The sequence below is a fragment of the Corvus hawaiiensis genome, chromosome Z (genome assembly GCF_020740725.1).
Source record: "Corvus hawaiiensis isolate bCorHaw1 chromosome Z, bCorHaw1.pri.cur, whole genome shotgun sequence".
Classification (NCBI taxonomy): domain Eukaryota; kingdom Metazoa; phylum Chordata; class Aves; order Passeriformes; family Corvidae; genus Corvus; species Corvus hawaiiensis.
Window position 1 is genome coordinate 9,316,699 of NC_063255.1, and position 21,515 is coordinate 9,338,213.

Genomic DNA, 21,515 nt, shown 5'->3' on the forward strand with positions numbered 1-21,515 from the left:
AGCTACAGGCTTTATAGATTTTAATTATATTTTTATGTCCATTGTCATTCTTTCTTGGCAGCTCGATAATATGACTTTCACTGCCAAGTTGTTTTTTTTCCTTTGCTATTTGGCAACTATTAGGGGTTTTTTTTTCATCCATCAATCTGATGAAACTTGAAATTAAGATAATGGCTTTGACTGCTTTCTTCAACAACCAGTTTCTAACACTCAACACCTAGGGAACACCTCTCGTCTTCACTGGAGGATCTAGTGCCTGGACCCAGCAGAGGGATGCAGCAAACTACTTGCTGCCAGACTGGTTCTCTCCATATCTGCTGCAATCTTCTGAGGAGTGAGAAAGATGTGTAACCTACAAATCACTGGGATAAAATACTACAGCAGTTCTACAAGTTTCTGTCAGCCAACACAAATCATTCTGAACATAAATTCATCAGCAAAATCCTTGCTGCTCTGATGGTTCCCACAGGAGTCATGATACACTCATATTAGTGGGACTTCAGTCTACTCATTGATGTTATATTCTGTAACTGCTCCTTAGAAGGATTACCTTCCCCGGTTGTGTCAATGTTATGAGAAAATTGTTACAGCAATATTTTGCTGAAAGTGTTATTACCTGCCTCTAAACTTTTAAGTTATATTTTCACAACTTCAGCAATGGATATGTAACTTTCAGACATTACTGTCTCAACACTATTCCTGTTAAGTTCTCAGTGTGCCTTTGTGAGCACATTTTTAGCTTTCACTCATAATTGCGAAACTTTCAAACACCTTCCATTATTGAAAGCTGTCATGTCACATTACGGTTTCCATAGGTACGATTTAATGCTCAGCTACTTGTATTTTATGCTTTAAGAAGTAATTCAGCAACAGCTACACACTGTTACCAGTACCATAGTGGTGATGCTGCATACATTACAGCAATGCAGGCTGCGGCAGTATGCATACTACCCAAGGCTCTTCGTTTAGTATATGTTTCGTGGTATCATTTTAGCTGAATTACATCACTGGTATAGTGACATAATCTATTCTATTTTCATTTTTATTGCATGCATTAGCAATTTACCTGATGATCAACTCTGACAGCCTTGTCCTGGATTTACAAATTTGATCCACTCTGTATTACACACTCTTAATCTACACAGGATACAAGTTTGGTATAGCTATGCACTAATGGACTTAAACCTTAATCTATAAAGATTTATCCTGCAAGAAATTTAATTTGAGAGCACGTGCTGCTCTGAACTCTATCAGCTCGCAGCAGTACTTGAAGAATACCTTCCAGTTGAGGACATCAGCACAGAGTTTCCCAGACTTGAAACCATCACACCCTGACGTGTTCCTGAAACCTTCCTTAAGATACATGTCAGAGAAGGGAACCACAGTCAGCAGTAATGTTAGGTTAGAAATTAGGACAAAAACAGGTGACAAAGAATCTGGCTCACCAAGCCAAAATGAGTGTTTCATGATCAAAGCTGCAAAATGACAAAAAGTCATTATCATTCCTAACACACTGAACATTTCTTCATCATAAAGCACACATATATCCTGCAAAAGCTTGAGATATGAATGAAATCAAGTCTTCTAAAGCCCTGAAGGGCCGGATTTTAATCAGTAAACATGTGCTGGTTTACTCTCCGCTCCAAGCTAACTACAGTGTGAAATGTTCAAATGCTATCAGCCTTTAAAATATAGGGCGTGATGGCACAGAATATTCTTCGGGTTTTAGGGACACTGAAGTCACTCAGGCTTGTACGCTATCAAGACATGCTGCAAATAACATTCACAAGGAAATTTTGAGGTCTATCAGACAGAAGAGTTTTCCAGGAAATGACATCTCATGTGCTGTGCGAGTAACTGCTGATAGTTCAGTGCTTCAGCTTATCATTTACTTAAGAGGTTCCCAGAAGTCAAATTTTGTGATATTTAATGGAAGAAACTGTTAATAACATGTGGTGAAGATCTTCTTCAGCTGTGCGTCCCTCCGTTCATTGTTAGCTCAATGCAGTAATCAGTAAATCCATTTATCACTGGTATGAATGTGCATTTTATGAATCTCAGTTTCTCACATTTCTAGATATTGAATAGGCTAATATCAGTATCATTCTCCTCTCCAGTTTTTACTGGTTCAAAAAAACAAATCTAATAAAGGTTGTTAGCACTCTTTCACAGAAACCATTGTTTTAGCACCACTGTTGATTTTTTTTTCTATCTCCTTCAAACACTGGTGTTCTGATCAGACAGAATCTGCTGCTTATCAGTGAAGAAGATCAAAGTCACACTTCTTTAGTGCTTTTAAAAGAAACAAGATGTACTTCTTTGAGAAACATTTCAGAGACACTACAGATGAAGATCAAAAAAGGACAGAGGATTTAATATCAGTCACGGTACTTACACTATTAAATAATCACAGGTGCACAATGTGGTGCAGTCCAACAACGCTACCATGAACCTTTACTTGCACAGCACCTCTCATCCCTGCTTCCCTCTTCTGCTTCTGATAGCCTGTGCTGCCTGAAGTATCTGTGCAGTCTCTTTGTGAAGGAAATTGGGGAAATAACCTCTCTGAAAACTTGCTTTTGTTCTTACCTGCTTCTGTTTCCTAAGAATAACGCTCCTTGTCAAGACTGGCCACGTGGTTACGCAAACACTTTCGCCAACCCAGCTCATAGTAGGAAAGGGAGGCAGGACTGAGCAGCTGGGAACAGCTTTGCAAGCCAACACTACCCAAGACCCACACGTGAGCACTTGGCTCCAACTGACCCCAAGAGGCACCAGCACAGTCTGCAGGCTTCACTTGGAGAACATGAGTAGCCTCATTAAGGTCTCAGGCAGAAGTGCTCCACTGGCCCTGTGCCAGGCTGCTAGGGCTCTTGAAAGATTGAGCTTTATATACCATGCCAAAGAGAAGCTGGGCATTTTCTCACTCCTATCGCTGTTGGCTCCAGACATGGAAAGCACCCTAAGCTACGATCTATCTAAACTTGTGAACCTGTGTTCTCACCCTGACCCAGCTGATAAATGATGCCTGAAAAGGAGAAATGACTGTGGAAATAATCTTAACTAATGAAAAATGAATAGCACAAGATGCACCTGGAAGACATCAACACCCTTTCAGATATTCTCATTTGAATATAGCAAACTGACGTGTCATGTGTCATGGACAAGAATGTTGCACTGTACCTGGGTAGTCCTCAGAGACATGCACTGAATAGGACACACTGTAAAAAAGAAAAAAAAAAACAACAAAATTAGAAACAACAACATTAACTGCTGGCACAACACTTTTTCCTGCTCCTGTGCTATTTTATGCTTATTTATAGGTTCTTGACAGTTTCCAGAACAGAAGGTAACATCTATTTTGATGGCTTTTGAAGTGCTCAGCTGAAAATAAAAACTGTCATGCCCATTTTGAAAGCTTACTTTGCTAAACTGGCACATCATGATTTCAGCGTTCTTAAAAGGAATATCAAGGCTGCATTATATTCCCTTTAGAGTAATACTTCACAGTATGTGTACTTCTGATTAAAAAAAGGTCACTCTTTGAACACCAGAACTAGAGAACCAGTAAAGTCCAGTTTTCCCTCTATCTGGTTTGACTCAAGACTCAGCAAGAGTCCTTTCTCACTGTTGTACATTTCTGTTAGTTTCAGCAAAGGCTCTGGATGTCTTGGGTTCCCTCCTTCCATCAAAACTCTGTATTTTATGTAGTATCTGTACCTTTTAGTCAAGCTGCGTTCAAATTAAAATTTGAGAGAGCCACAGCCACACCGAAGAGCAGCTTCACTATGTGCATTCCCTGAATCTGTTTCATCAGAAAACAGTCACTCAAAAGCACCATCCTGGTTCTGCAGTTCAGTTCACATCTGCTTTCCCTACCTCCCAGTGAGATCTTCACTAAACTCATTGCTGAGAGCAGGACAAATGTGCTGCTCAGGGTGTGATGGTCTGCTCAGTTATCCAACTACCCACCAAGTCCTTCTGGTGTAAAGTTTAGTGCGCATCTTAATTTTGCGTTAAAAACATTCAACTCTGAAGCACACTGAAAGGTTTCTGTTGTATAATTCATATTCTTTCCAATTCTAAATCTTATAAACTGTGGCAACTTACACATTTAAATAATACATGGTGTGGGTTCATGTCTGTATTGAGTTAAGTCAAAGCAGGATAGTACAGTCCTCTTAAGAAATTTTGGTATGCACTGCGCTTGCTGAAAAACTGCTGACAATCAGTTCAGAGATCTTTTCAAATGACTTGAATACCACTTCCATGTAGACAAGAAACTGAAGCCAGGTATGATTTTTAATTTTTCTCTCTCAAGGGCTTCTGTTAAATGATTTCCACTTTCACAATCCAGTGACTGTAAGAGTCAATCAACATGAAAAAGTAGGTCCTTCACACTTGCTTCCGCAAGTCAATCTATTAACACACAGCTCCGTCACCTGTTTTTGCACATCATCTATTCTAGAGTATTTTATGTATTGTTTGATTAAGACACAAAGAGGCCTCTTTCTTCAACAGCTGCAAATGTTCTTATAAATTGAAGCAGGAGGAGTATTTATTAGAGCTGACTACAGATTTTGCCACACAACTAGATAGCCTCACTCAAGCTGATTAAAATCCCATCACTGTGCAAATTCAACATCTAATGACTTTTATGTTTCAATTATTTTTTAGGCATTTTGAATAAGCAGCATCTGTATCCCCTCATGTTGTAGTTTTTTCCCTAAGGACAGGATTATTTAAATCTAGTTAATCTGTCTTCATTTAAAATATCACTATTTTAAATAGGGAAATATCACAAAGTAAGAAAATGTTATTCTTAATGCAGTCATGTATAGAGAACGTTGCTCAGTGGTGCAGAAAAAAAAGAATACCACAAAAAAATTCCCGAGAAGTTAACTGAGTGCCTGTTCTCACCAAACCCCATCTTCTAGAAATGTTTGTAACCATGACTTCTTCCTTCTACTACTGAAAGAGGTACTTCTGTCTTACGCTTTTAGACAGGCTGCTTGCACACCTCTTTGCTGCCTCCAGAATTTCTGTGTATGGGTTTGTTCTAATATTGAGAATAAGAACAGGGGCTGAAGAGTTTCACAGCTTTCATGAGTGCAGATACTCAAAACTCAGCTGGGTAAGGACCTCAGCAACCTAACCTAATTCTGAAGCTGGATTTGACTTCAAAGTTAACTTCTGCTTACGCAATGTGCACATGTGCAGAAACCCAACAGAACTGAGTTTTCTTTTTTCTTCATCATGTGGTTATCTCTGGCAGCAGCAGCTGTGGTGTTGCCAAATGGAAACTAGTAACCAAACAATACACTGTTTGTCTTGTGAGGTGGAATAAATTAAAAGGTTAATGAAAATGCAAGTTAGAAATAGTCTCAAATCAGACTGTTCAAACCTAGGTCTGATCCAGGGCCCAGTGAATCCAGCAATAGGGAGAATAAATGGCTTGAGGTCCCAGAGGGAGGTGGCAGTGCATTGCTTCAGCTTGTCATCTTGTGTTAGTCATGTGTGGAAATAAAACTACCGAACAAAACTTGGATTTGTGTCTCAGCTCGCCTCTGTGATTGTCGCACATGGCCACCCTTTGGCAAATTTTTCTGCTCTCAGGATAAACTGCTTCCTACTGACTGCGCACCTGATTTGTCAGTGAACAAGATATACCAGGCAGACAAAGGTCTCTTTAAGGGCTCCTGTCCTCCAGCCACCCAAGCGTTCTCCCACTGACTTCAACAAGATTTAGAGCCAAGCCACAAACACAAGACTGTGATGACTTATAGCACCTTAAACTGCAGACTTCAGTGAAGATGCAGATGTTCAACACCTCTCAGTGTCAAATCCTCCCAAAGCCAAAGAAAGACTTTATTGAAGCAGCTTTCTCATTTAAGAACTCAGAAATGCAACTGGAATTAATTTAGGCCAGGCCCTCACATAGAAGTACAACATGATTATTCCAGTGAGGGAAGTGATTTTTCCTTCTGGCAATGCAGTTCCTCTGTACAACCTTATTGCAGTTACTAAATACAGCTTATAGCAGTATAATTTATTCCCATTCCCATAAACACATTCACCATCGCTCATTCAGTTGTATTGCTTTAGCTACAGGAACGGTTAAACTCTTGGGTGTAAACAAAGCCTCCATGATGGTGCTATTTCTGTTTTTTTCAGCTCAGACCCTCTGCAGAAGACATCCTGCAGTACATGTTTCTCAACCCTTAAGCTTAGAGCAAGCTTCATACTCAAAATGGCTAGTAAAATTTTTGTTATTTAACAAACAGTAAAGTACTATATGAGAAATTAGTAGGAACTGTCTTATTTCACAGCTTACAAGCTTTTAACGTGAACTTTTTATTGCCTGAAATAATACTAATATCGACAACCTTGGCTTAGTAACAATTTTACTCACAGGGGTCTCATTGCAAGAATTTTCCAACTTGCTTTAACCATTCTATTCCTTCTAAAGAAAAATTATTCTGCAAGGGTTCATCTCCATTGGAGAACTAATTCATCAACTTGATGGGTATGCACCATGTAATTGCTATTTTTCAAATTAATCTTTCCCAACTGAATACAAAATAAGCAGATCCATCTGCATGTGACATTACTACAATTTCTCAAAGCTAGTTAAAAAGAGGTGGAGAGTCTTAACTGGTTATACTACCAGGCAAAATGTTACCCAAAAACTGCATCTCCAGGGCAAAGAAAAATACTCATGAAAACTGAAAAAGACAGCAAAGCAAAAGTTACTGTGACGAAGCACATTCATAAAAAGGAAACCAACTAGCTTCACCTCCTTATATCCATTTGTAATATTGCTTCCCAAGCCCTGAACTATAGTTTTACCTATCAGGATACAAACCCCAGGATCGAACACACATCCTGAAGCCACAACAGTGATGCTGTACCGGGGATGCAGCTTCCCATCAATTCAGGTTATCTCAGCTCTATGCCACCCATCGTTTCTCTCTAAGAAATAAATCCTTTAAGCTGAATTTCCAGCTGTTTTGCACAGCAGGAACAGTGTGAAGCATCTGGTGCAAGTCAAGGATTTATGTCTGTGGAATAGTTACGACAATTCAACCAGTTCTGTCCCATGGCAACAACTGACTTACTGCCTTATTAAGTGTGGAAATTGTGATCAAGTTTCTATTCCAGTTTTAGTCATCTGTATTAGAGCCAGAGCTCTATGTCCTAATGTTGTAGCTTGTAAATTTGATGAAGAAAGAAAACAAGATTTTTTGTCATGTGGAATCTGATAGTAGCCTAATGCAATCTGTAACAAAATACGTGAAAAGGGTAAATAGGACTTAATCATAATGCATCTGAAATTACAGAATTCAGAAGAGATTTTGATATGCCAAAATCTCTGATCTAGCTCATTAATGATTTAATGCAGTAAGTTAATGGGATGCACAAAATTTTACACCTTAAGAAGAATATTAAGCCTCAGCAAAGCAAGCTACGGATAAACTTGAAGTAATAAATGTTACTATGGTATTTATTATATGCCTGGGTCAACTTTTATACAAGTTGGTGAAATGAAGAAAATACTACTGAAACTCCAATACAAAAAATAAAAGTATGCTGGTGACAAGTTTGGGCTAAAGGACCTTTTTAATAACCAACATAATATTTCTAAAAGTACATCATGATACAGACATGCTGCTTTTACTCTTTTTGAGGTGAAGCAGTAGAAAGGAATAAAGTCCAGTTGAAAAGATGAAACTGAAACTGTGTTATCACTTTCTAGCTATCAACTCACAAAATCCCTACATCTTCAGTATCTACACATAACATGCCACAGTAGATCAACATTTCATGAATGTTCAGTAGTAATACAGTAAATACTGCCATCTTCAAATCTTTGTTTTCGTATCTTTGAAAATGCTTCTGAATTCTTCAGTGGATTTCTATCACTGTCACTTTAGTCTCCTTTTCTGCTTCAATAAGACCACCATTTGATCCTGAAACCAGACCACTCATATTGCTTTACTTCTCACCAGCCTTTTTCCTCAAACAAAACAAAATTGGATCCAAAAAAGCATTTCACCATGAACACAAGCCATTCTCAGCAGTCTGTTCTGAGATCCAGTTTGAAACTTTATAACCTGACAATAAATCACATTAGAAATACAGGGTGTAAATTATGATTTCCAGAAATCATACTGTGGGATTGCACCCAAACAAAACTATCAAATTGCATTTCTGAAATAGATGACCTTTGAACAAGTGCCTTGATAACTGGTAGGAGAGGAAGGCATTTAGGTATCAACCAGATGAAAAACTAGGTACACTATTTACACACACAAAAAAAGTATTAATTAACAGAAAAAAAAATTAATTGGCTTTTTTTTTGTAATTGATCTCATGTGAATTAGACTATGTGAAAAAAAGTACAGTTCAAAACTAATATTTAAACACACTGTAAAAGGCTTCAATGTTAAGCCTTTCTTCCAATTTGTACATAGATTACATGCATGCAAATAGCAACAGAAGAGACTTAGAAGCTAGAAGCAGCAATTTTCTACGGCAGAAAGGTATCTTCTGTTTAATGGACACCACCAAAAGACAAGTCTTATAAAGTCACAGCCTGGAGACAACGATTTCATTCTATGCTGAAAACAGAACAAATAAAATAACTTTAACAGCAACTGAAAAATAAGCAAAAATTACTACTATGTTATGTATAGCTAGGACAAAGCAACTTAATAAAAACTCTCCATTTGGTGTTCAACTGCCGCAAGTAAGAGTGAATGACAGATGTTAGGTTTTTCAACAAATTATGAACAAGTAAATTAGTAAAATAATTCATCACTTGGAATGTATGAGTGCTGTGCTGAGAAACCCTTCATCATATTTCAGTGGAGCTCTTAACAAAACAATAGAAGTATGGGAAAAATAATACTGCACTTCCACTTTTGAGCTTTTGAAAGATTGAGTCCCACTCAACACACATCAGCTGAGGAAGTGCTCCACTGAAGCTCATATTCAGAAACATACATAGACCTATGGCAGCATTCTGGATCCTCTTATCTGGTAGATTTTGTAATCAACTATTGCTAGCATTCACATTTGTCTTCAGAAAAAAAATATGGAGACTTTTAGAATGTATTTCTAAATGTACATTTACAATTATGAAACACAAATTTTATTCTGTTTCTTCACTAAAAGGGTGGTCAGGCATTGGAACAGACTTCCCAGGTAAGCGATGGAATCACCATCCTTGGAATTATTCAAAAGGTGTATGGATGTGGCACTTGGGAATATGGTTTAGTGGTTAACGTGGTGGTCTTGCTTGAGCTTGATTGTGGTGGCGGTTGCTACCGCCACTCAAGTGGCAGGTGAGCCACTGGGATGGAACACAGCCTTGAGCTCCTGGTGGGCTGGCTCAGAAGTTTAAACTCTCCCCCAAGGTTCTGATGAGTCACCACAGTCTCTTGCCCTGGAAACCATCAAGTTCCTACTGGTTTATCGTTTCCCCTACCCGTTTTATGTATATGGCCTTTAATTTGTATCACCCTGTTGAATATGCATATGTTCTAGAAAGTTCTTTGTTCTTCAAGGTCCTGTTGGTCCCTCTCTCCCTGCTCCCTCCCACCTTCCCCCTGATTAGTCAGTTTGTACTCTCTCCTCCCCTTTGCCCAAACCTGATTGGTGGACTGTATCCCTATAAAACCGTTGGACCCTCTCTTGTTAATGTCTTTTGTCCCTGGAACCTCTGAGGAATAAAATCCTTCAGAACCCATACAGAAGATCCCTCTCATCCTCTCTGCCTTCAGTTAGTGCACTGGGGATTCAGTCGCTTGTGATCCTGCTCAACATCACACTGGGGATAGCGAGCGTGTGTGCAGTGGCCTGACAGCCCCTCCTGAGGATCTTTAACCATAGGTTGGAGCCCCAGAGGTTTCCAGACTTGTGGCAGACACTCAGGGAGGCGCAGTGCTGTTCCTTTCCCAGTTGCGCGACTTGTGCCACGTGATGATCTTAGAGGCCTTTTCAAACCTCAGCGATGCTATTATTCTATTACAAATCACAGAATCACAGAACGGGTCAGACTGGAGGCAACAGCAGCAGGTCATCTGGTCCAACCTCCCTGCTGAAGCAAGGTCACTCCGAAGTACAGGGCACAGGATTGTGTCCAGACAGTTCTTGAATATCTCCATTATCGGAGACTACACAGCCTCTCCAGGCAACCTTTTCCAGTGGCTGGTCACCTGTGCCAGTAAAGAAGTTCTTCCCTCATTCAGATGGAATTTCTGGTGCATCACGTACTGCCCACTGCCTCTTGTCCTATTGCTCAGCACCTCTGAGCAGAGCCCCTTCCTGCAGACACTGACAGACATTGATGAGGTTCCCTCTCAGTGGTCTCTTCTTGAGGCTGAACAGGCCCAGCTCCCTCAGCCTTACCTCATAAGAGAGATGCTCCAGTCCCTTGATCATCTTTGTCACTTTATACTGGACCTGCTCCAGGAGTTCCATGTCTCTCTCGTACAGAGGAGCCCTGAACTGGACACAGCACTCACCAGGGCTGAGTAAAGGGGCAGGATCACCTCCCTGACCTGCTGACAATGCTCTTCCTAATGCACTGCAGGATATCATTGTCCTTCTTGGCTACAAAGACATACTGCTGGCTCATGGAAGCCAGGACTCCCAGGTCCTCCTCCGCAGAGCTGCTTTCCAGCAGGTCAGTCCTGAGCCTGTGCTGATGCCTGGGGTTATTCCTTCTCCAGGTGCAGGACCCTGCATTTGTCTCTGCTGCATTTCAGAAGGTTCTCTATGCCCATCTCTCCAACCTGCTGAGGTCCTTCTGAAGGGCTGCACAACACTATGTTGTATTGGCCAGTCCTCCCAGCTTTGTGCTATCAGCAAACTCGCTGGGGAGGCACCTGCCCCTTCCTCCAAGCCACTGATGAGGTTAAACAATACTGGGTCCAGTACTGACCCATGGAGTACAACCACTAGTGCAACCCTCTGGGATCTGCTGTCAGCCAGTTCTCAATCCACCTCACTGTTCTCTCATCCAGTCTACACTTCCTGAGCTTGCCACAAGGATACTGCGAGAGACAGTGACCAAAGCCTTGCTGAAGTTGAGGGAGACAATAGAAAAAGTTCACAAAACTTAAGTGAATCCATGAATAATATTAGCCAATACAAATCAGTACATGCTGCACTCCATTCACTCAGGGCACCTTCACAATACAGTCTCAGTAATGTGACAAAACCATAAACAAAACTAAGTAAATGCTTCAGTTGCATAAAACACTAACCACAAAGTGACATGTATCTCCAAACACTGATAGACAAACGGCACTAGAATCATGACAGAAATATGGAAGAGAGTAATGATTTCATAACCTGCTCCTAGAAATAAAAAACTGTATAAGGTATTTTAAAATACAAATAATTATATGGGCTTCTGCTCTTTCACATGAGGAAGTAACTATTGAAGCACAGGACTTCCACCTTTTTTAAAGCAGTGATTTTAAAACTGATGCTATTAAACAGAATAATGATTAGTGATGAACAACCTTGTCTTCTGGGAGAAAGCATAAGAAGCCACAAATGAGACAAAAATTAAAAGGAGGTGGACCTAAGTTTTCATGTATGTATTTGCACAGCTATGGAAAAAGTGACTGTCCGTCAAGCACAGCAAGAATACTCTCACAGTATTAAAGACTGTGTATTAAAGACTAAATATTTTCTGTTACAGAATACAGAACTAGAATGAAATTCCACTGAAGTCCAAGGGAGACTTTAGTACTTGTCAAAGACTACAGGCAAGTTGCACAGAAAATGAAAGACTTCTGGCCCCCTACCACACTTCTGTTATTTTCTAGAAACAAGTACTTCATCACTTCAGTAGTGATGAATAGATACTAATTTCAGTATGTATTCCAAAGGGTGCAAATCTTTTTCAGCACTTTTTTTCCTGTTTTGTTTTTTTTTTTAAATTTGCATCTTGCTACACAACTGGACTGCCAACCATTTCACATCCATACCATTTTCTAGCTTCTTTATTAAAACAATCTTCATGGATTTCTAAACAACTTTTGAAGTGCCCTTTAAAATGTCTTGAATGTAGATGTCTGCACCTTAGCAATTTTTTTTACAGATATTCAAGCCACTTTAGATCTCCTGAAACACCTTAGAGTTCAATGAGCTTCTGTATTCCCTGTGATCTGACAACTGGTGACCCATCATTAGTCACAGCTATTTTTTGCTGCTAGATACAGATGGATGGTTGGCAAGAATTGAAATTTGTGCACAAGCCCCTTTCACCACACATGGTAACTTCCCGTGATGCACCAGCAATTATACAGAAAAGAATAACAAGTGACTCTGAGTAATCTTTTCCTCTGGATGATGGAGAACGTGCGTGTGTGATGACATATGAAAAGTCCCAGGCATATCTACTGATGACAGACATGAACTACTCCAAAGAGAGGTGAGCAGTGTCAGTGCGTCAAAAATGGCACTGCTTTCGTTTCTTGACATAACCCGGGGGTACAGAGGCGCTGAGTCAAAATTGTTATAGTTTGCATTTGTCACTAAGAATAATTGAGCTACTGGTCCTCTCATGAAACTGACGTGCATCTGAATCAAAGAGGGAATGTTACTCATAAAGCCCTGCTTGATTTAGCATGTCATTCAAATAAAGGGGACACAGAAAACTGCAGCTCAAACATTTCCCTTCAGCAAAGCTTCCAATGAAAAAGGCACGACAATTTATAGTAAATACATCGAAGTCTACAGGATTGATCATTACTCCATCAAACATGAGGGCACTTCTAAAAGTAAAATTAGCAAATCAGGAACACGTGGGAGGGGGAAAAATTGTATGTGCTGTGTGTCACTCTGGAAGGAGCTACATCCAAATATGTCTACAAGTGCAAAACAAGGTTGTCCACAATCAGACTCTTCCATTTCACTAAGAACTACTAAAGCCTCTGGTTTGTCAAGTTGCCCTGTTTGACCAGGTCCAGCTCCCTCTTCTCAACATGGATACATTTTATACTTCTGTATTCTTCTTTCTCTCCACTGATCCAACGTGTTTGAATTCTCCCTGCATGTTTCCCATTAGCTCTTCATTCAATTTCAGTCTTCCCCAGGAAACACAGCACCAAACAAACTCAGGACAGTAACCTCTTGGCCCAGCTCAGCAGCAGCCAGAGCAGCACATAGTATCATGTGCCTTTGGGCACCTTATTTATATGATGAGGTCCATCTTCTTCCACCATGTGCTTTCTAGAAGTTGATTGTGTTTTGGGTTGAGTTTTCAGGGGGTTTTGAGGGGTTTTTTGGATGGTGTTTGTGGTTTTGTGGGGTTTTTCTGGCTGGTTTTTTTGGGGGGTGGGGTTTAGAGAAGAAAGTTTTTCCTCTCTTCAGCTTCCATCTTTTAATTTTGGAGTACTGCTGTTAGAAGAGACTGTGATGTGCTCTTTTTGAAGCCAGTTAAGAGTTATCTTAAAGCCATGAAGTTTTGACCCACATTGTTCCTATTGGAAGGCTCTTTTGAGGCTACCGTGGTTCTAATTCAAGTAACTGGATTTTCAATTCAGATTAATTGAACAGAAACACCTTGTCCAGCCCTGTACAAAGCCTTTGTGTTGCTAAAAGTAAAATAAAAGGACACAAAAAGAAACAACCACAAACCCAAGGCAGAGACACAAGGCAAACTGCAAACTGAACAGTTACAGCTATTTAACAAGAGAGGAGCTTGTCATAGGAAATTTTACCTGATAATTTTATAATTTCAGCGTCTTAACAGTTATGAAAACCAAAAATTAAGCCCATAAAAATTCCTGGAGATATTCACTGTTTAACTTCATTATATTTGTAACAAGTGGAAGGGCTGCTTTACTTTGCATGCAGTGCACAGCAAAGGAGGAAAGTCTCAGGCATTGTTCTTCGACCACTCTAGACATTAATTAATTAGTTGGCATTTTGCTTGTTTATCTAATGAGGTGTGTGACAGGCACTGCTGTGCAGGGAAAAAGTAACAAATTGAAATAGTCTTTCTCATCCATTCTTTGATATATCTCACAGAACTCAAATTTTTCCCCTTCCACCTAAAGTCAGCCCTCAGTACTTCTTGGTACAGCTGAAATACTATATTTATGAACTAAAATTATTATTTTCTCTATTTTCCACACTTACAACTTCCATTATCATTAGTACAAATTCAATATAACTTCTAAATATATTATTTGAATGTCAAACTATTGCTTTTAAAACTATTCTAAATTAGAAGTGCACACATTCAACACAACAAAATCCCACAGAGCAAGATTTTCAATACAAGTCACCTGTGAAATTGCCATAGCAGTTTATTTATGCCAATATAATCCATTCACACAATTCAGAACCACTGGCATACCTACAGCCAGTTACTTATCTATTGCTTACAGGTACACACAGTCCCATCTTCAAATCATTACGGTGAAGAAAATGGCTAGATTGTGATACAGCACTGACCCATATCCTGCACACATTTAAATCCAAGGCAACAGCTGCTGTTCCTGCACACAGCTGCAAGGACTGACTGCAAACCTGAAGGGTTGGCTCATCCTCCTGTTCCATTACACTAACATGGTCAAAACCATTCTGTTTTCTGTGGTTAGAGACACAAAATAAGGTGCTACATGGCTGGGGCAATGCCAGTGGGGTTTGCCTACTCCACCCAAAAGACCCAAGAATTACAGTGATGAAAGGTGCAACATGCAAAGCAGAGTGGGTCATTCCTCACACCTGGAGCCTCACTGGGATACCTATCTCTGCCACTAACCATGGTCATGAAGAGCATGTATTCACAAACAGCAAATAAAATGGAAAATTCAGTATGAGATGACACGAAAATATTTTTTTATTCCTTTCCTTTCAGGTATGAGAGTTTCAGTCTGAGGGCACAGATACACTTCTAGCACAACATTCAGTCCTGGTGTCCTTGGCATTAGAAAGATGTCAATAAATTGAGGGGAATAAAGCAGTCATCAAGAAACAAGCACAAATCTGGAAGAATGGCCAGTGAGCAAGAATATTTGTGTGGGTCCAGACAGCCAGGTACACAGAGTATGGTAAATCAATGATCAAGTGTGGTAGGAAATGTGATGACTGCTGCAACATGTTTTGCAGAGTGCTAACATGAAGATGGGTGTAATTTTAACATGATGGCCCAGGAGAAAATGGCAAGCCATATCCATGTGAAATTAGAGGAAAGAGTATAACTTGACTGAGTATCAGAAATGGAGAACCCCATTAAACTTTGTGTTAGTCTTCCAGGGAATGGGTAGAGGATTAACCACATAACCATTTAAAGCCAGGATGAAGAAAGAGTTTAAGTAAAATTAATGGAAAAAATTTGCATTGGCAATGTTACTAACAACTGTGTTTCCTGTTGCTAATTTCCATGAGTAAAATGTTAATGAGCAAAACGTTACCTCCCTTTCTCACTAGTAGCTCAGAGAGCAAAGCTGTAGGTTGAATATGACATTGACAACTCTCAGTGTGACTCAGGGAAAAAATTCAAAGCATAACCCAGTACTATATTTCAATAGGGTACAGAATAACAGCAGCAGGGTATTTCAGTTCAAGAGCTTTTTATACACTTGAAGTGGCAGCACTGGTGAGGATCTGAAACAGTTCTTCCACCTTGTCATGAATTTTAGCTAGTCGTGAATATCACACAATCTGTTTCTTCTTCATGACAGAAAGCAATAGAAAGCATACTGAACTTTTTTTTTTTTTTTTGCATTTATGTATATTTAGTAGCAGCTCATCTAATAAAGAACAATTTTTAATATATGGGCTGTTCTTGAGTCAAAGAATGCTTCAAGATGCATGACTGTTCACAGAATATTAATTTTATACTATACGCAAATGAACCATATTTGAATATTGTCTGACAGACATTCCTACAGAAAACGTTAAGCAAACTATAGAACAAAAAACAACAGATAACTTTAGTACCCTACCCCTGTTGCTGCCTGTTTTGAGCTTCCCATCCCCCCTCCCAAAGACATGTGCTCCGAGTTCCTTTGTTCCAAGCGCGGGCAAAGCCAAATGTAACTCAGACTCTTCAGCAGTGTCTGATTGGCCGCTCACCCCGGGTCCGCCCCCAGTCATCCCCTTTCCCCTTCTCCGAATAAAAAGATGGTCGAGGGGAGGCAAAGGCCCTCTCTCAGCTCAGCTACCTTCCTGTAAACATCTCTGGTCGTCTGTCTCATTTGAAGGCTTCTAACTGCAGGGAATTGAGCGAGCAGGGAGCTATATTTCTCCCTCTTTGCTTCTGCTGATGGTATTTGCTTTGCAGCTGATTCAGGTACCGATTTTAGAGCTACTAAAGTGCTAGATCGCCCGTGCTACCTCTCAAGGCTGCTCGAGGCTTTCTAAGGCATTGAAAAACAAGCGCTAGCCGGTATAAAGCTGAAAAGATACCTTTACATACCCCAACATGTAGTTAAGATTTTAAATACCATTTTAATTTGTAAAGATAAAATTAAAAAATCCCTCTACCAGTCTTAATTAGATCCTTGTCTTCTCAATAAACTAATTACATGTCAGATGAAGCACTGGTTTAGGAAGCCCCTGTACTCTTGCAAAGGCAGAGATAGTTCTATTCCCAGCTGTGTCTTGTTATATGCCTCCCAGCAAGAAAAAATACACACTTTTTCAAAAAGCGATCCATAACTACAAAGCTTTACAGTCACTGATTTACCTTTCATGTGTGCTGAACCACTACATCTCCAAGAGAAATCAGCAGGAACCATCAGCAGTTTTGAAAAAAAGGGCTTAGAGTCCAGATTTTAAAAATAATTAGTCAACAATAATTGTGCAGAAATGGCAGTTAGAAAACTAAACTGTTTATATTCCCTTGAAAATACCATCAGTACATAATTGCCATTTTAGATAATGCAATGTACTCAAAAGGTATAAAAATTTCCATTCTGTTGCAGATTTCAATGGAAATTTAGGTATCTTAAATGGGATTTGGCTACCTAAGCGCTTCTTATGAGGCCAGCATGTAAATACCTTGGCGAAAATGGTAAAATAGGACTCATGCTAAGGTACTCAAAATTGCTACATGCTTTTCAAAACACACAAAGATATCCTGGTCCCATGAAATTTCATAGGCAAAACTCTCAGGAAAAAAAGTGAAGGTTTATCCTTCCATCAGCTTCTTCATGAGAAAATCTGCAATTAAAAAATGTCAGGCATGATGTACTCCCTTCATCTCTTCCTTACTCTTTGCTCTGACTGCACTGTTTAGCATGTTCACCCACCAAAATCATCACCAAAATTTGGAAAGCATCCAGAAGATGGGAAACAACCTGTAAAGCATAAGTTTTGTAATCAGGCATTTTATTATTAAGCATTTCTAGTACATTTAGAGAATCAAAGTAAACACAGCTAGAAAACTTCAGTCTTCCACTAGTGTGAGATTAAGACCAGTAAGCCTTTCACTAACACAGAGCTCTTAATCTGAAGATCTCCACTGAGCCTTTTTATAAAGACAGAGTTTGGAAGACTTAAAGTAAAGAAAAATTACATGGCTTGAAGACAACAAAACCAATTAACCTACAGAATGAAAGAAGAAAGGATCAAACACTGAAGAATAACTTGTCCTGGATGTCTCACTGATACCACATGCACTTGCAGTGACTAGAAGAACTGCTCAGCTAGCAGTGGCCCAGACTCCACAGAAAGCATCAGTGGAAGCAGTAATGCAGCTGCAAGTGCTTGTCATCGTGTTTACTGAGACCATTGTACAGAGGAACCTAAATATAGAGATTAAAAAAACCTGATTCAGACATCTGCATCTTAAAATCTGGGTCAGTTTCACCAAGATACGGAATGTCATCTAAGGCATGTCAGGACGCACAAAACATACAAACACCAAACTGCAAATAGTTACAAGTAGGGAGAGCCAGTAGGTATCTGCACATGTGAAGATTGTTTCCCAAATTTGAGGCCTGGGATCTCGAGGGAAGAGAGTTCACAGAGAAAAACCTTCAGGTAATACTGGCACAAGTGGATGGGTACACCACATTTTAATCTCAAAAGAATTCCCCTGGAGAACTTACAAGCAGACATGGGTCAAACTGCTCACCTGCTCACAGAACTGTTTATCACAGAGGCATTGGTGATGTGAGTCATGCGAGCACCTGATCAATAAACACCCGTCTTTCTCACAGCCCCCTCGGGTGCCAGAAGGTCACTGCAGAGGCTGTTCCTTCCAGAAAAGAAAACCAGGAACCGGTTGCAGAGTGATTATAGTTCGTTCTGTTTTGAAAGGTCACTCACTTTCCATCATCTGATAGCGTCATTAAGCCCAAAAGAAGTGGTATAACCATTTGAAATTGCTGCCTGTGGTGAAATGGAACAGTAAAGCTGTACCACTTATTTGTGCCAGCAAAATTGAAAGGAAAAATAGCAGCCTTCTTTCACAACAGGACACAAGTAAGAGAGGGCTTGAAAATATAGCAAGATTTTACTGTTTAACAAAACACTTTTGGTGGTAAATTAAGCCACAGGAACTATTACTGTAGAAGAGGGCATGACGTATTAACCAAAACACATTTGAAAACCTTCATCCTATTTTTAAACTATGCTAGACTGTGTGTGACCTGGCTTCATGAAGATCCAGTCACCTCCTGGGGTATGCAGTGTTCTCAGCTCCAACTGCAAGAGCTGTGAGAGCACAAGGTTATTTATCACTTTTAAGGGTATGATCCTCAGTGCTCAAAGGAAAATTCAAACAAAATTTAGCCTAAATGATTCAATCAGATCAAAAAGCTTTAATTAACAACATTTAATAACAATGGTGTTCATAGTAAAAGCAAATAAATTTCAAGCTTTACAAAAAAAACCCAAAAACCCAAACCACAAGCAAAAAAAACCACCACCACACAAATCACTGACTATGTCATCCCAAGTTACTCAGATTCAAAACTCTGAGTCAAAGAGAACAGAAACAAGCCTTTCCTTCCCTCCTCCCTACTTTCGTAGCTGGTGGACCACCAAAGGACATACCTCCTGCTCTTGTTCTCAGCTGCAGCCTCTCTGGGCCTCTGCACTTGTGGAAACACCATCAAAGGTGTCGGGACAATGTCTTGGTGGGAAAGCCACAGTTTCCCTGTGGGATGGTGGAGCTGCCATCTCTGGGGGAGCTTAGGGTACACAGGGATGTGGCATATGGGAATGTGGTCTGGTTGTAAGCCTGGAAGTGCTGTGTTGGTGGTCGGGCTTGATGATATTGGAGGTCTTTTCCAACCTGGATGATTCTGTTTTATAGGTGGGAAACAAATATTCAAGAATGACACTGAACTCTGCCAGTTCCACAGACAGTCTCTGCTAGATAACAATAGATCTCTTCTATCACAGGTACAAGATGGAAACCATCCTTCCTCACAGGACGTTATTCAATGAAGCAAAACTATTGTTATCCACAGGGTATCAGCCTTTCCTGTTGATTGTCTCCTGCCAAATAGAGGTATTTTCAATCCAAATAGGTGATTTACTCCTTGTTTCCCAATAGGTAGGTTGAGTTTTTTGCCACAGATTTTCAAGCCATCAGATATACAACCAGAATGTCACATCTACTGTCTGCCTAGTTTAGCTAGGTGTATACAACTATGAGTACGTTATGCAACACAAATCCAAGTGATAAAGACAACAAAGCTTTGCTCCTCTGCAAACTGCAAAACCCTGTCACTTTCATTTTTCAAAAGAGCAAAAAGGCTCACAATGAAAGTGACTGTATTTTCAATAAAATAAAGACTTTGGAACACTCCCTATACATTTTTACTGAACTTCCACTAAACATCAGGTCACAGCAGCTGATCATCCAGCTGCCACTGCTTCTCAAAGCAAGGGGATTTTACAGTCCTCACATTTGCTAATCTGTCTGCAAAGAAAACCAGATGTGTAGTAACCAGTGTGATTTTTAAAAAGCTTGGAATTTCATTGATGTTATGTCTGTATGTAGCATAAGAGACAATGGGAAGAAGAAGTAATTCCATTGGGAGTCAGAGGTATAGCTACACCTCTTATAACTGGGACAATGCAATCATACAAGACTTTATTGAACATGAGCACACTTCCACAGCCACCATCCCAAACTGACAAAAGCTTTACAACAGCAGCAAAGCCAATACAGAGCCCACAGATGTAGTAATGCTACAGAAAACTGGTAAGCAAAATTGAAAGAAAAAGATCATACAGAGCTAGCTATGTGACTTCAATTTACAGAAAAACAAATCCTCTGCTTCAGAGAATTTCTTCCGTTTCTTTTGAAAACATTCTTTGCAACACATCACACAGAAATGTGAGGAAGAAAATTGCTCTTGTTTGATATACTTCACGAATGAATCCAGGCTTTAATGAGAATTACGGAAATTCAAATTCAATCTCTCAAACAATTTGTTGTCCCTCCCCTTCTGTGAATTCACCATGTCATTCTAACCTAATGAACATCAGCATAATGCATACTACATCTTTCTAATATCAAAACCACTTGCCTCAAAAAATTATAATTAGAAAGAAATTAAATTACCGGGAAATAACTACGTTTCATTTGTTTGATTTGTTTTAAAAACAAAAAGTAGACCCTGCAAGACACTACATCCACTACAGAGTAAATATAAAATGAAGCTAATTTAATTTGATGTACTATTTTTACTATATTAGATCAGAAGAGAAACAGAAATGCCTCATACTGTAAATGTGCCTAATAAAGTAGGCAAACATAGGCAACAACTACTTTCACAATGTATTTCCACTGAGCCATATTGTTCTTATCAAAGTATTTGTGCAAGCAGAAACTACAGTCTAAACCTACATCTGAATATGAAAAAAGAAGGGTACAGCTGATTCAGGCAACTGGAGGTCTAGGTGTATAAAATATTTAATGTAGGACTCCATTCTTCTCTTCAGGGTCATGCAATCCCTTCTGTGATCTCAGTGGATCTTATGCCCTCAGAAAAACAGAATTCTAAGGCAAAAGCTGTTTTGTCTCTCTATTTGCACCTCTTCTTTCAAACCCACAGGCACAAATGAACTTCCTTTCCTTAAGAAAGACCTGAGAACAACATGCCAGCCCCTCTTCTGTAACAGAGGGCAGGGGAACAGATGGAGAGGAGAGGGTATGCTTTAACCCAAAAAACATGTGGGCCTGAAAAGACATGGAGAGTTACATGAACTGGGAATGCCTAGCAATTACATTTCTAAATAAAACTCTTCCTAAACCCAACGGGAGCCCTGACATCCATTTCCATAGGGAAAAACTGCTTCCATGTGGTTACAAAGCTTCACAGAGGATCAGGCAAGGGGATGTTTTAGTAAGTGAAAATCCAGCACAAGAAATGCAAGTGAGCTTTCATGCAAGTGCTGTATGAGCCATTAAGAGACCTAGCCACAGAAGAAGAAAAAGGAGAAAAAAAATTGTAATTTGCCCAAATCAGTTTGCACTCAAATCACACTTAATTTAAATAAACTGACACAAGGGTTCAAGG

At 39.7% G+C, this 21,515-nt stretch overlaps 1 protein-coding gene and 1 long non-coding RNA gene across 3 annotated transcripts in view; both read right to left on the reverse strand.

The window, feature by feature from the left end:
* The window catches only part of PARP8 (poly(ADP-ribose) polymerase family member 8), a 134,570-nt gene that overhangs the window by 74,298 nt on the left and 38,757 nt on the right, over positions 1-21,515 (reverse strand). For both annotated transcript variants that reach the window (XM_048291388.1, XM_048291387.1), the window contains exon 3: positions 3,184-3,221. In XM_048291388.1, the coding sequence (XP_048147345.1) occupies positions 3,184-3,221 (38 nt within the window). The remainder of the gene's footprint in view (positions 1-3,183; positions 3,222-21,515) is intronic.
* On the reverse strand, positions 10,417-19,464 carry LOC125319808. The gene is made up of 3 exons (XR_007200899.1): positions 19,453-19,464; positions 15,444-15,447; positions 10,417-10,831 (listed from the first exon to the last, which is right to left on the reverse strand). It is a non-coding gene; the product is annotated as an uncharacterized LOC125319808 (long non-coding RNA).